We start from the raw sequence: 13,996 nt of genomic DNA on the forward strand, positions 1-13,996 counted from the left end.
GGCAAAGACTTGACTGTTTAAGACTCATCTGGTTGAGCAAAATAACAGTATAATAAGCCCAGAGCAATTTGAGATACTGCAAATAAAGCCACCGCCTTCAGGGCGATTCGCCAAAGCTAAAAATACCTGTGCGTAGTGGCACCCGGAGAAGGAGGTCTTGTACCTCGCAGCCACCAGCCAGATAACTTACACTGAGATAAGGGTTGTTTTGCACTGACAGCTCTGCGGTATTCAGTGACTCATTATTTACCAGTACGTTTGCTTTGCTTCCACTGGGCTGGTCACCAACTCAGAATCATTATCTGTTACACAAATATATGTACAACTGGAATATACCGCATGCATTCATTCACTTCTCTAAGTAGACAGCAGCTGAGGAGGGGACTGAGATTTTGAAGGTGGTGCATAATAAACTCAGCACAGAACCATCTGATCACGGGGAAGCAAATACACATTGTCTTGTCCTGTGAAATACTGGTGTGGTTCACTATTATTGTTCCTGCCATTTGAAGAGTATTTTATAGTTTACAAAATAGTATCACTGGGACCTCATTGGCCCTCCAAAGAAGAAAGGAGTCATTGTGTTTTGTTTCTGAAGAGAAAAGATACGAAGGTTACAGGAATAAGGGGCTGAAAAGAGAAGGGTAAGGAGAAGCAAATGAAAGAGAGGGGATAAGAGGGAAAGGGAGGTAAGAGAGAGAAGAAATGGGTTTCCAATATGACAGGTGCAGCAACAAGCACCTTACACCTAGGGTCTTCTCTTCCAGGAACCCCACAGATGTGCAATCTCATTCCACTTTATTATTTTTTATTCATTTGGCTGTGCCACGTGGCTTGTGGGATCTTAGTTCCCTGACCAGGGATTGAACCTGTGCCCCTGCAGCGGGCGTGTGGAGTTCTAACAACTTAACCCCCAGCGAAGTCCCTCATTGCACTTTCAGAGACAAGATAATCAGGGTTGGGAGGGCCCAAGCAACTTGTTCAGAAATAAATGAAGTAGTAAGTGAGACACTTAGGAAATGATTATGGGCCATTCACCTCCCATCACACCAAACAACTTTGGTGAATTACCCAAGTTTGCACGATGAATACATGGGAAAATGAACGAGGTTCCATGAAAAAATAAATCCAACCATAACTGAAAACTGTTCATTAACACATGAGAAGTTAGGAGAGGTATGGGTCATGTTCCAAGGTGGAATCACCCTCAGAATTGGTAGATAAAGAAGACCCAGAATATGGGTGAACAGATGGGCAAAGTGCCTACAGGTAAAGAGCAACGGACTTAATTTCAACTCATTTAGGAACTGACATGGGACTTCCCTGGCCGCCCAATGGTTAGGACTCCGTGCTTCCACTGCAGAGCACACAGGTTCAGGTTTGACCCCAGGTCGGGCAACTAAGATTCCAAATGCCGCATGATGTAGCCAAAAAAACCACCTTCCTTTAAATACTGATGAACCTACTTGCAGGGCCGGGAACAGAGATGCAGATGTAGAGAGCAGACGTACGGACACAGCAGGGAAAGGACAGGGTGGGATGAACTGACAGAGGACCACTGAAACACGTGCGCTACCATGTGTAGAACAGATGGCTAGTGGGAAGCTGCCGTATGACACGGAGCTCAAGCCCGTGCTCTGTGATGACCTAGAGCGCAGCGTGGGGGTGGTGGGAGGGAGGCTGAACAAAGAGGGAAGTATATGTATATTTATGGCTGATTCACGTTGTTATACGGCAGAAACCTGCACAACGTTGTAAAGCAACGATCCTCCAATTAAAAATAAACTTTAAAAAGTGAACAAATAAACACAGATGGCTCTGGAAAAAAAAACACCTTCCTTTAAAAAGAAAATTAGGAACTGACACAAAAGCTTTACCATTTCCCAAATTTTCAGCACTCCCCCCAACGTGTGTGTGTGTGTGTGTGTGTGTGTGTGTGTGTCCAACAAGTAACTTTATATGCTGCATATTTATGAACATACCTGCCAGAATCACAGAAGTTCTAACAACAGTTTCATAACCAATCGCAACATGCTGTGATAGAAAAGCAAATGTGCTAGAATTTTAGTCACAGAACAATGACTAAATTTAGAGGGTTTTTAAAAAATGTTCTCCATAAGCACTTGTTTCTCTATCATTGTTATTTAATTTTAGCTATGTTTTATTGTCTTATTGTTCTTTTTTCCAAAATAACTCTTTTGAATTTAAATTAAAAAAAAAATCTGCAACCCATTTTTTCCTGCAAAACCCAACAATTCAAGAAAGAATTCAAAACAGCTCAATTTACAAAAATCTACTGGCCCATTTGGGGTTCTAATCCTTTGTTCTCTCCTCCTATTTTGTATCTTAATAGGTAAGAGGAAAATTTTAGGTTCTTAACATTAAAATAAAATTGCAACTACATATGAAATCATTTTCAAGTCAGCCTTACTCTATGCTCACACACACACATAAACACAAACATGCAAAGATGGAAAACAAAAAGAAAATGATCTTTACTATTTCTATGCCTTTTTCTTAAATTGGATTTTTTTTTAAAAAAACTGCTAGTTGTGGATTTTTGGTCACACCACGTGGCATGTGGGATGTTAGTTTCCTGACCAGGGATCGAACCCATGCCCCCTTCATTGGAAACGTAGAGTCTTAATTATTGGGCCAGAGAAGTGCCACTATTTCTGAGACTTTTGATTTACCCCAGTGAGAACAAAGAAGTGTGAAAAATTGACCATACTTAGGGAGAAGGAAATGGCAACCCACTCCAGTGTTCTTGCCTGGAGAATCCCAGGGATGGCGGAGCCTGGTGGGCTGGCGTCTATGGGGTCGCACAGAGTCGGACACGACTGACGTGGATTAGCAGCAGCAGCAGGGTGTAATATAACTGTAAAGTATAATGTCATTGTGCTGGGGACCAGAAGAAAGAAGTATCTCTAAACAACGACATGTGAAAATTTCTAGGGCTTCCCTGGTGGCTGGGATGGTAAAGAATCTACCTGCAATGCAGGACACCAGGTAATTCCTGGGTCGGGACAGTCCCTTGGAGAAGGGAATGGCAACCCACCCCAGGATTCGTACCTAGAGAATCCCATAGACAGAGAAGCCTGGCGTGCTACAGTCCGTGGGAAGTACTAAGAATTCACTTGGGTAGACAGAGGGGCAGGCTCTTCTGGAAAGAGAACATAGTATAAAAGGTTGGTTTTTATGCTCACCAAGGAACAATGGAGAGAACCGAGGAAAATGAAAAGAGTCAAGACAGATGCCAGGGAAGAGACCAAAAACAATTTCCTATGAGGGCCAGGAGGTGACTCTTGGTTTTCAAGTCAGGCTCTGACGGCCTCCCTGTTCTCTATCTATTCACCAATCCAGATGTAATTACGACTAAGTACAGACAACTCCTTTGAATGACAGCAGCTGAAAACCAGAGGAGAAAGGCTCACGAGCTTGAGGACTATTCCACTTAGCAGAGATTTTCATGTCAGGATTGCAGAAGCGTGCCCAGCAGGCCTGGCACGGGTGTTGGCAGGGAAAGAGGGCGTAGTGACAGCAGTAAGCCTGGGCTGTGAGCTGAGCCAGGGCAGAGAGAAGGTTTGATTGCAGAGCATCCACCGCTCTCAAATACATGACTCGAGGTGAAAAAAGACTCCGCTCTTCACATCAATGTGTGTAATGTGCAGCCGACATTATGTTACTAATAGATAATGACTGAGCCCCTGCATGGGACTGAGGCTCTGTTATCCAGGGATGCAAAACAAAAACGAAAAACTCAGTAGGACCTCTCCTCAGAAAGGCTTACAAATGGGCTGGTAACAAGGAAATGAATCCAGGGGCAGTTCACACTAAAAAGAAAGTAATTACATGCTCTTGGATTCCCATACTAAAGCATGGCTACTATGTACCTGGCAGAAGGGTATTTATTTAAAAAGACACAGAGGGTATGATGGGAAAAATATTTTCCTCCCTAGTTCTTAAAAAGTGAGCCGTCAAACGATGAAGAAGCTGATGGTTATGGATAAGCAAAGATTACTTCAGGTCTTGCAAAGACATGCTTTTAGACAGCACACAAAATATTCATGGCGCATTCAAGCACAAGGCAGGAGCAGTTCAGACAAATTGGTTCTAGACGTCCTGTGAAAAACAAAAAGCAGAGCATTATGGAAGCCCACGAGGAGCATTCGGAACAAACCAGCCCTCAAAGGCAGCTCAAAGTCAAAGTCCTTGCAGATGGTGTATTCTTGCGTCTCATGCTCCTGAACTTTAGCCAGACAAAAGCAGAGCAAAATGGCAACAGCACACACAGACACTAACAAGGGCGTGAGGGATGCCAGTGCCTGTTGACATCTCTGAATAGCACCACGTTGACAGAAAACTACCAAAGATGAGCCTTTGGCTAGAAATTTCCCAAAGGACGCTGAGTCTAAGACAGCTGGAGGAAGGTGCATCTCAAGAGTCAAACCCAGGCTTGCCTGGCAAGGATGAAGGCATGGTCCAGAGATAACTCTTGAGCAAAGAGCCTCTGATTCCTTCATCCAGATGCCCACAAAGCAAAGAAACAACAGTCAACGCAGGTCCAGAGTTAGAAATGGACCAAGTGGGAGCTGAGTCTAAAGCCAGACAAAGTAAAAAAAATCCTGGTTGTATCTGGGGAACTGCAAGAATGTATATGGATGGGTTGGTTTCAGTTGCCAAATACTGAGTGTCAAGTAAAAGCCCGGTCCCTTGTGCCGACAAAGGAAGTCTCATTTTTGTTTCAGTTAGCAGACAAATGATGGACAGGCATCTTAGAATTTCAAATCATTGCTTGTCTTCTTCCTGCTTAAGACAGATATTTTATCCATCATCATTTTACACATGAGGCACATTTTCAGATATATGACACTGGATGAAAAACTGTTCTACTCTCCACATCAGCATGGATGATGAATAGTAGACACTGTTTCAAAAATATGTAATTGTTGAGGACCTATGTCTGAGCACAGTGCCTCAGGCTACTTCATCATCCACTCCAGGGAAGCAAAAAATATAACCAAGTGTGGCTCCTCCCCACAAGCTCAGGAATGTGCTGGTAACTGAGAAATGGACCCTGAAGCAATTCACACAAGAAGCGAAGGAGTCACAGGCTCTGGGTTGCTAATACCAAAGCGTTCCTATCACGTATTAGCAGATAGGTAGTTAGGAAAGGGTTAACAAAGGGTAAGAGGTGTGGATTCTAAGAGGGGGCAGCAATGCCAGAGAAAGATGAATTTCAGCCGAAAGGAGGCAACTTTCCAGTTTTAATAGTAGCATCATGTAAGAGATTAGATAGGGACTTCCCTGACAGTCCAGTGATTAAGATGTCACCTTCCAATGCAGGGATTGTGGGTTCAGTCCCTGATTGGGGAGCTCAGATCCCACATGCCTCACAGAAACAATATTGTAACGTTCAATAAAGACTTTAAAAGTGATCTGTATCAAAAAAAAATATTAAAAAAGGAGAGATTAATAGCCTGAGACAGACTCACACACAACATACCAGAAATACACATATACACACATAAATATGATATATGACACATATATATCTATATATGTACACATTTCCCCCCCCCCCCTTTTTTTGGCTGTATTACATAGCTTGCAGGATCTTAGTTTCCTGGCCAGGTATGCAATGTGGGGCCGTGGCAGTGAAAGCACCAAATCTCAACCACTAGACCAGGAGGGGATTTTGTGCATATTTTTAATGGATAAATATAAACACATTCTGGCAAAAAAGAAACGTCACAACTTACCTTACATCTCACCACTCATCATGGCAAGAATAATTTAGTACTATTTTCCTCCTGGTCTAGGGAGAGTGTCGTGAATGGAGACTCTGCTCAACAGAGTTATTAGACCCTTTTCTTTAGTTAGGACTCATGTGCAAAGGAGATATTCAATAACAGCTCTAAATTACTCATGCCAATGTATAAAAATTGGGACTTGGCACCAGGAAGCACTTTCTTCCCTTTTCTATAAACAAGATTACGGATGATAATATACACATACACGCGCACATCCATTCTATCATTACAGATCATTGTCCCCTAAAAAAATACTCTGTTGAGCTTTTTGGAAACACTCTGCAATTCTGGTTAAAACATACCACTCACAACTACGCTTAGTGGATACCCTTGTCTACAAACCCTCCCTATCTCAATTAAAAGTGAAAGAATTTAAGCTGACAGCGTCGGATCACACTTTGATCTGTGCCCAGAGTAATGGATATGATCTTGGTTTTCTTTTCATTTCCTTTATAGTGCTTACAATGATCCAGATAAAATAAAAGCAATCTAATGTCCTCCTTACAAGTATCTAATCTGAAAGCTTTCAAATGGTTTTCAATAAAATGATTACGCCTTCTTTCCCCTCAAGCTTATGGCATTTTCAAAATGTCTCAGTCACACACCGTGCCTTGAGAATGTGCCATATGCTTTCATGAAAATGTCGCAATTATTCAAGTAAGTATTTTACTATCATGCTCACGCATCTTTGAATTTCCTAATTACTAGACATGTGGAAACATGGAGTCACAGCACTTTTATGAGACTCTTAACCAGCACTGCATTTAAAATTTTAGTTCATCAAAGAAATACTCTGGAATAATCTAAACCAAACCACAGATATATATTGAGAAAATTCAAAAGATTTTTCCATCTCTTTCAAAGGTTTCTAGAGAAATGACTTATTGATGTCAAGCCTTCCAACCAAGGGTTTCCCAGCCCTGGCACTACTGACATCTTGGGGCTGGATAATCTTCTGGTGTCAGGGGCTGTCCTGTGCATTTTGAGATGTGCAGTAGCATCTCTGGGAGAAGGCAATGGCACCCCTCTCCAGTACTCTTGCCTGGAAAATCCCATGGATGGAGGAGCCTGGTGGGCTACAGTACATGGGGTTGCTAAGAGTTGAACACCACTGAGTGACTTCCCTTTCACTTTTCACTTTCATCTATTGGAGAAGGAAATGGCAACCCACTCCAGTGCTCTCGCCTGGAGAATCCCAGGGATGGGGGAGCTTGGTGGGCTGCCGTCTATGGGGTCACACAGAGTTGGACACGACTGAAGCGGCTTAGCAGCAGCAGCAGTAGCATCTCTGGTCTCTCTCCTTAGATGCCAGTAGGAGCCCCTCCTCTCCAGGTCATGGTAATCAAAATATCTGCAGATATTGCCAAATGGCCTTGGATGCATGGGAAAATTGCCTCAGGTTGAGAAGTATCCCTCACAGAGCAGGCGTTCATTAGTCTATCTGCCCAGGGCTCTGGGTCCTCTGAAGTTATTGTGCAAGTTAACTGACCACTAGAGAAATTAAATAAGTACAAAGCAATTTAAGATCTACAAACTATTAGGTATAAAACAAAACACAAGGATACACTGCACAACATGGGGAATATAGCCAGTGTTTTACAATAACTATAAATGGAGTATAAACTTTAGACCTTGTAAAGCACTGTATTTTGCACCTGTAACTTACATAATGCTATAGAACTATACTTCAATTTTAAATAAATAAAAAACAAAACCCAACAAAAGCCAACAACAATGCCCATTCATCATGAAAGAAACAGTGGTCATGAAATGAGTAATTTTCCAAATCCCACCAAAACCAGCCTAACCCTAAAATTCCTGAAATACATAAGATCCTGTCCTCTGTATTCTCTCGCCACTGCTGTTCCTTATTTCCCAGTGGGATCTGTGTGGGGTTGTAAGATGAGAAGACAGTTTATGTAGTGAAGAATCTGCTGTGTGTCCAGCTGAGATCTCAAGCTCCTGAAATTGTCTTGGATGTGAAAACACTTTGAACGACAACAAGCTAACCATGGATTTAGCCTGAGAAATATCCATTTTCAATGACTACCTCACAGTTTATCACTCAACAGTTTCTGGTCTTAGCTCCCAGGAATACATGAGGGAGACCACGCCCAGGGAAGAGAGGCCAGAGAGAAAAGTATATTTCTAGCATCTGTATTTTGATTTCCACATCAATATTGATATCGGTACCAAGATACAGATTCCAGCTTTCTATAGATCTGCTCTTCCTAAAACAAGCCCCTCCACCACCATTTAGGCCCCAGGAATTTTCAGACCACTGGCTAGCAAATTCAAAAGCTCAGACAACAGACCTTTGATCTTGTGTCTCAGTCAAAGAGAGGTGATGAACCAACCTGTGTGTGGATTAAGCAGGATGCTTCCGGGCGGGATGCCTGTGGCAGCTTCGAGTGGAAGGAGGATGTAGCTGGTGCTGCTGGGAGCGACCTGGCCCCCCATCCCATTCTCTGGGTAGCTCACACAGCCAGGAGAAGTGGCTGCCACACCCGACACCAGCGGAGTGCTCTGGAGAGGCGGATACGTGCGTGACAGCGATCCTGAGGAGCCTGCACTGCTGGAGGACTCGGAACCTACCAGAGAGACACAGATCAATGAGTCATCCCACACGGAGAAGGGGAGAGAAACCACTGCTTACTGGAAACAGTCCATCACTAAAGAATCAGGTGGCTGCTGCAGGATGAGACCAACTAGTGCCTCTCCCGCATTTTGTTGAAATATTTGTCACATGTTTTCCAGATGTATCAGACTCCCAGGAAAAGAGAGATGAAGAATGAGCTCTCAGTTCCTGGCACCTCACACACCACTAGGGTGATGAGCTGGTAAACGGTACCATAAAGCGCGGAACTCAGTGCCCGAAAATTCCTGTCTCCTTGAGAAGAGAATGATGTGGAAAGGTCTCCCTGAGCGTGAGTTACGACACTAAAATGACTGGGGACTTCCCTCGTCCAGGGTTTAAGAATCCACCTTGCAATGCAGGGGACATGGGTTCCATCCCTGTTGGGGGAATGGAGATCTCACATGATGCGCAGCAAATCAGCTCACATACCACTACAAGAGAGCCCACACACTGCAGTGAAAGATCTCTCCTGACTCAAAGAAGATCCCACATGCTGTTAACTAAGATCTGATGAAGCCAAATGAATGTTGTTATTCAGTCACTAAGTCCTGTCTGGTGTCTGACTCTTTGTAACCCCATGGACTACCGCATGCCAGGCTCCTCTGTCCTCCACTGTCTCCCAGACTTTGCTCAAATTCCTGGCCACTGAAGCCAAATAAATAAATACATAAAAGTTAAAATGACTGCAGTTTAAGGAGGAATCTATGGTCATGTAGATGGTTCTAAAGTACTGGTTCTTCAACATCCATAAAGCTGAATTTTGAAAAGGTCGTAGTCAGAAGTGATCTTTCCCTTCAAATGTGAGTAGAACTGGCTCATTCCTTTTAATTAAGATCCAGGAAGTGCTTAAGATCTGCACCAGATCTTGCATATTCACATTATTAACATGATCAAGAGGTAAATCAAAGAGGTCTTGGCCATCATGATAATGACTAATCATTCTTCAGGTGACACAAGAGCAGAAGCATGGTGGGGATTTGTGGACTGACGATGTTTCAAATACGCAGGTAACTGGGTCAGTGTGCAGAAGGCACCGAGATGGAATTCAATGCTAATCATCTCCCTTTCCCTCCAGTGTGGACAAGAAAAGCTACATTCCAAGTCCATGAGACACCAGCAACCAGAGCCAGGCAGCTCCAGCGCCCTTGACCATGATTGTTTTGGGGCCCTGAATATTAAATCAGAGCCTCAGAGAGAAACTGCACCAAGCCAAATTTCTACATCTGTGGATTCAAACTAATGGGTTGAGTGACAGCACAGCTTGTAAGAATAGAGTATAAGAAACTTTAAAAACTATTAGCCTACACTATTGATTTATATTATTAAATATTCATTGTTCTGTGTCACTAAAGGTTAATACATACATAAAGAATATTTAAGATTTTTTTGAAGATTCTAAAATGTGCCCTTAAACTGGAGAACTTTTAAAATAAGTGAGAGGAATATAATGTGATTGCAGAGAAAAGGGACCACTAGAGAGTGTGGTGATATTTTTGTTTTTATTTTTGAACACAAGGTGTGAATTTATTTTCAAATTCGAATCAAACATGGTAGAGTGGCTTAAAATCTTAAACTTAAGTTATCTGAATTGAACACATTCAGAATTGGGCAAAAATAGTCATGACTATGTTGCCGCATTGCTTCTCAGAGAGACCATTTCTTGTCCCTCAAAGTAGAGTATTATCAATGTTGGAGTGTAATTAAATTATTTTCTCATTGACTCTTTTAAGGGACACCTAAAAGTATACAAAAATAAAAGTCAAGTTATCCTGAATTAGAAGGATAGTGATATTTACTGGGTATGTAGTATAAGTGGATATCTTAGTAAAACCTGTAATTTGAAGGACTATGACTGCACACACAGGGAAGGAAATGGAAGCACAGAGAAGGCAGCTAACTCAAGCCAACTCACACAGCCAGATAATGACAGAGCTGGGGTGTGATCTGGGCAGACTGATCTGGATTTGACCATGACCCAGTACTGATCGACACCAGGGTTCTCGGTGGGGATCTTCCATGCTTTTTTGATTATTCAGAATGATCAAGTTTCAGGTGAATTCAAGATGGTCCATCTAACTAATGGTGATATGGTTCTGAATAATATATGGGTACAAAGTGGGAGGGATGAATTGGAAGACTCAGACAGACATAAGTGCACTATTGATACTATGTATGAAACAGATAACTAGTTAAGAATCTACAAGGAACTCTAATCAATGCTCTTCAGTGATCTACATGGGAAGGAAATCCAAAAGAGAGGGGATATATTCTCTTTTCTGTACAGTAGAAATGAACACATGGTAAAGTAATATACTCCAATAAAAGTCAGTTTAAAAAACATATGGGCAGAGAAATAAAGGATCTAAAGGGAAACGTGGGAATGGTAAGACTAGCTGTGGGAACACATGGCTAACATGCCTGATCCGGAAGTCACTGCTCACTGCAAGCTGTAGTGTGTGTGTGTTTGGACTTATGTCTACGATGTGAGGCTACAGTCCAAGTCTGACGCTTAAGGGTCAACAACAACAGTAATAACACAGCAACACTTTCCGCCTCCAGGCGTTGAAGGTCACACACAATTGATTCAGCCTGCGTCTGGGCTGATGGGTTAGACAGTGAGAAAAACTGGGGCCCAAGAAAGAATCTAGGGCCAGCCTGGGCTGTGTTGGTGCTAGAGACACATAAACGGATGTGCCTCTATAAAATCCAAAAGATGATTTCACCTTGGCTTTTGGAAGATGGCCATTGATCATTGATTGGCAATATCATTTCCTTCTACTGGCTGAGAAAAAGCAGCAGCTTCAAGAGGAACAATGAGGAGACAAGGTAAATATAGGGCCCACAGGTTAAAAGAAAGAGAAGGAAAAGTAAATTCAGCTTAAACTCTCAACACTTGCAAAGATGGAACCGGCGAGATTCTTTGAAGGGATGGCTCAGCCATGATCGTGCAGCCTGGCTGGTGTCTAACCAGCTTTGAACAGTTTCTGAACATCAGTCATCTAGAATCAGGTGAAGCAATATTCTACATATAGCCAGAATTAATGGCAATTCTTGATTAAAAATGGATGCTACCAATAGTGATAAAAGGCACAGGAGTAGAAGTGATCACAGTTTTATAAAAAATTAATATTTGAGAACTTTACTACTTTGGGCACTGAGAGGGGTTTGTGTTTTCTTTTTTCAGGGACTTAGTGATAGCAACAGCAAATATTTAAGCAGCATGTCAGTGTGGCCAAGTACCACATGAATTATCTCATCTACTTTGCACAGCAACGTTGCTTTGAAGAGCTGATCCTTAGAGATGCTAGGTAAATTTCCCAAGTGCAGTGGAGAAGTCTGAGTTCAAATAGAGGCAACACAATTCCAGGGACCACACTTGAAGCCTACAGGTCACGTGTTTACACTAGGGTCATTCCAGCAAGAACCGGTGGGACCAGGGCCCTCACCAGGCTTGAGTCAAGTTCTAGGAGATACTGCCCAGAAATTCAACACTACTCATAATGGGTTGCTCTGAAGTCGGAAGTTGGACCCGAAGGGGCAGCTGGTGGGAGGTGAGGAGAGAAGATACCAGGGTGACAGTCGTAGGTGAACATTCAAGAGGGAGACACGAAAACGGAAAGATGGAAAGAGACTGGGGAAGAGATAACAAGGCAGACTAAAGGAAATCCAGGGGAGGGCTGGGGCAGAAAGGGAAGGGTTGGGGCAGACGCCCTTGGAGAAGGGAGTGCGCCATTCATTCCCCAGGGAGGGAGTTTTAGCTCTGGCTCTTCCAGAATTCCTTGTATTTTCCTCTGGAAGTGACTTCTTTTGTTTATATCTCAATGTCTTCTTTTGTAAAATACAAGTCACCAGACTAAAGGACGAGTAGAGACGAGGATGATGCCCTTGAAGTTCCCCTCAGTTTAACACCCTTTAGACAGATTTCTTCCTAATTGTAGGCCTCCTTCCTCCCTTTCCATAGAGCATCTCTGTTCCTTTAAGATGCAAATCTTCTCCCAGCCTCTTACCAGGTTTTCAATCAGGAAAGGTCTTTCTTAAGGATGTGGGAGCCATGCCTTTGAAGTATAATCCTCAAGAAAAAATGGCGCCTTTCTCTGCTAGTCTCTGCACCAATCAGTAAACACAAGGGGTCTAATTAAATTGACCCATCACTTATGTAAGCTCCTCTAGCATCTTTCTCTAGCGCACTTACAGACTCTCCTGTCTTTGTTTCTGCAGGGCTGAGTTTAGTTTCTCTCTCCTACTCCAAGAGTCTTGACTTCACTGGATTAGTTATGGGTAAAGTCTTTCTTGCCTGTTTAACTCATCAGGGACCATTTTTCTTTTACAGGGACCCTGAACAGCAAAAAGAATTTTTTTCCTCCTGAATCCAGGAAAATGTCTCCAGAACCAGGGATCAGAGTTCAGTGGAACTCTGAACTAAAACTTCTGAAATAACAAGGGAAAGAATATCCAGGATGCATTAGCAGAGTGATGAACATTAACACAAAGAAAAGGAAGTGATGGAAAGATGACATGTCTTGCATTGGCTCCAGAGATATCCCGGGGCACAGACCAGCAAGATGACAACAACAAGGATACCCTTGCAACCAGAAAACAAGATGCCAGGTCATGTCGATTTTGTGAAAACCAAGCAGAAGGCAGTCTTACTTTTCCAGAGCAACTCTTTCTCAAGCTTGGTTTGTAGACAAGCCGTCTGTGCTTGAACAAAGTTCTCCTGTGACCTTGATGCAGCTAAAGTCGAGAAGCCCTGCTCTGACATCAAGAGGGACGGATGGTAGTCAAACAACATGGTGTGGCCAGTGTAGAGAGAAACAGAGGTTACCCACTTATGTCTCAACCCCATGTCCACAGCAGCACTATCTGCAGTAGCCAAGACATGGATGCAGCCTAAATGTCCATCAGTGGATGAATGGGTAAAGAAGATGTGGTTCATTTACAATGGAATATTACTCAGCTACAAAAGAGAAGGAAATAAAGTCATTTTGCAACGACATGGATGGACGTAGTGAAATAAGCCAGAAAGGCAAGTATCCTAAGATATCACTTATACGTGGACTCTTAAACAATGATACAGATGAACTTATTTATAGAACAGAAACAGACTTACAGGCTTTGAAAACAAACTTACGGCCCCCAAAGGGGGAAAAGGGGATGGTGATAAATGAGGAGGCTGGGATTAACAGATGCACACTACTATGTAAAAATAGATGCCTGACGAAGACCTACTGTACAGCACAGTGAATTCTACTCAACACTCTGTAATAATCTATGTGGGAAAAGAGTCTGAAAAAGAAAGGATATGTGTGTATGTATAATTAAACCACTTTAATTAAACACCTGAAACTAACATAACATTTTAAGTAAACTATACCCCAATATAAAATAAAAATCCCCCCAAACAACCAACCAAAAAATAAAAACACACAACATGGTGTGGCCAGCGTGGAAAGAGACAGATGACATGGTATTCTTAATTCTGCACCCCGTTGCCACTACCAAGGAAGAATGGGGCTGCAGACATTCAAGTCCTCTTCCCTGTGAG

At 42.7% G+C, this 13,996-nt stretch overlaps 1 protein-coding gene across 16 annotated transcripts in view; it reads right to left on the bottom strand.

Annotated features, from left to right (window-relative positions):
• Positions 1–13,996, bottom strand: part of ARPP21 (cAMP regulated phosphoprotein 21) — a 163,063-nt gene that overhangs the window by 59,798 nt on the left and 89,269 nt on the right. For all 16 annotated transcript variants that reach the window (XM_052638304.1, XM_052638298.1, XM_052638299.1 and 13 more), the window contains one exon: positions 8,171–8,404. In XM_052638304.1, the coding sequence (XP_052494264.1) occupies positions 8,171–8,404 (234 nt within the window). The remainder of the gene's footprint in view (positions 1–8,170; positions 8,405–13,996) is intronic.

Source organism: Budorcas taxicolor, chromosome 1 (genome assembly GCF_023091745.1).
Source record: "Budorcas taxicolor isolate Tak-1 chromosome 1, Takin1.1, whole genome shotgun sequence".
Taxonomy (NCBI): domain Eukaryota; kingdom Metazoa; phylum Chordata; class Mammalia; order Artiodactyla; family Bovidae; genus Budorcas; species Budorcas taxicolor.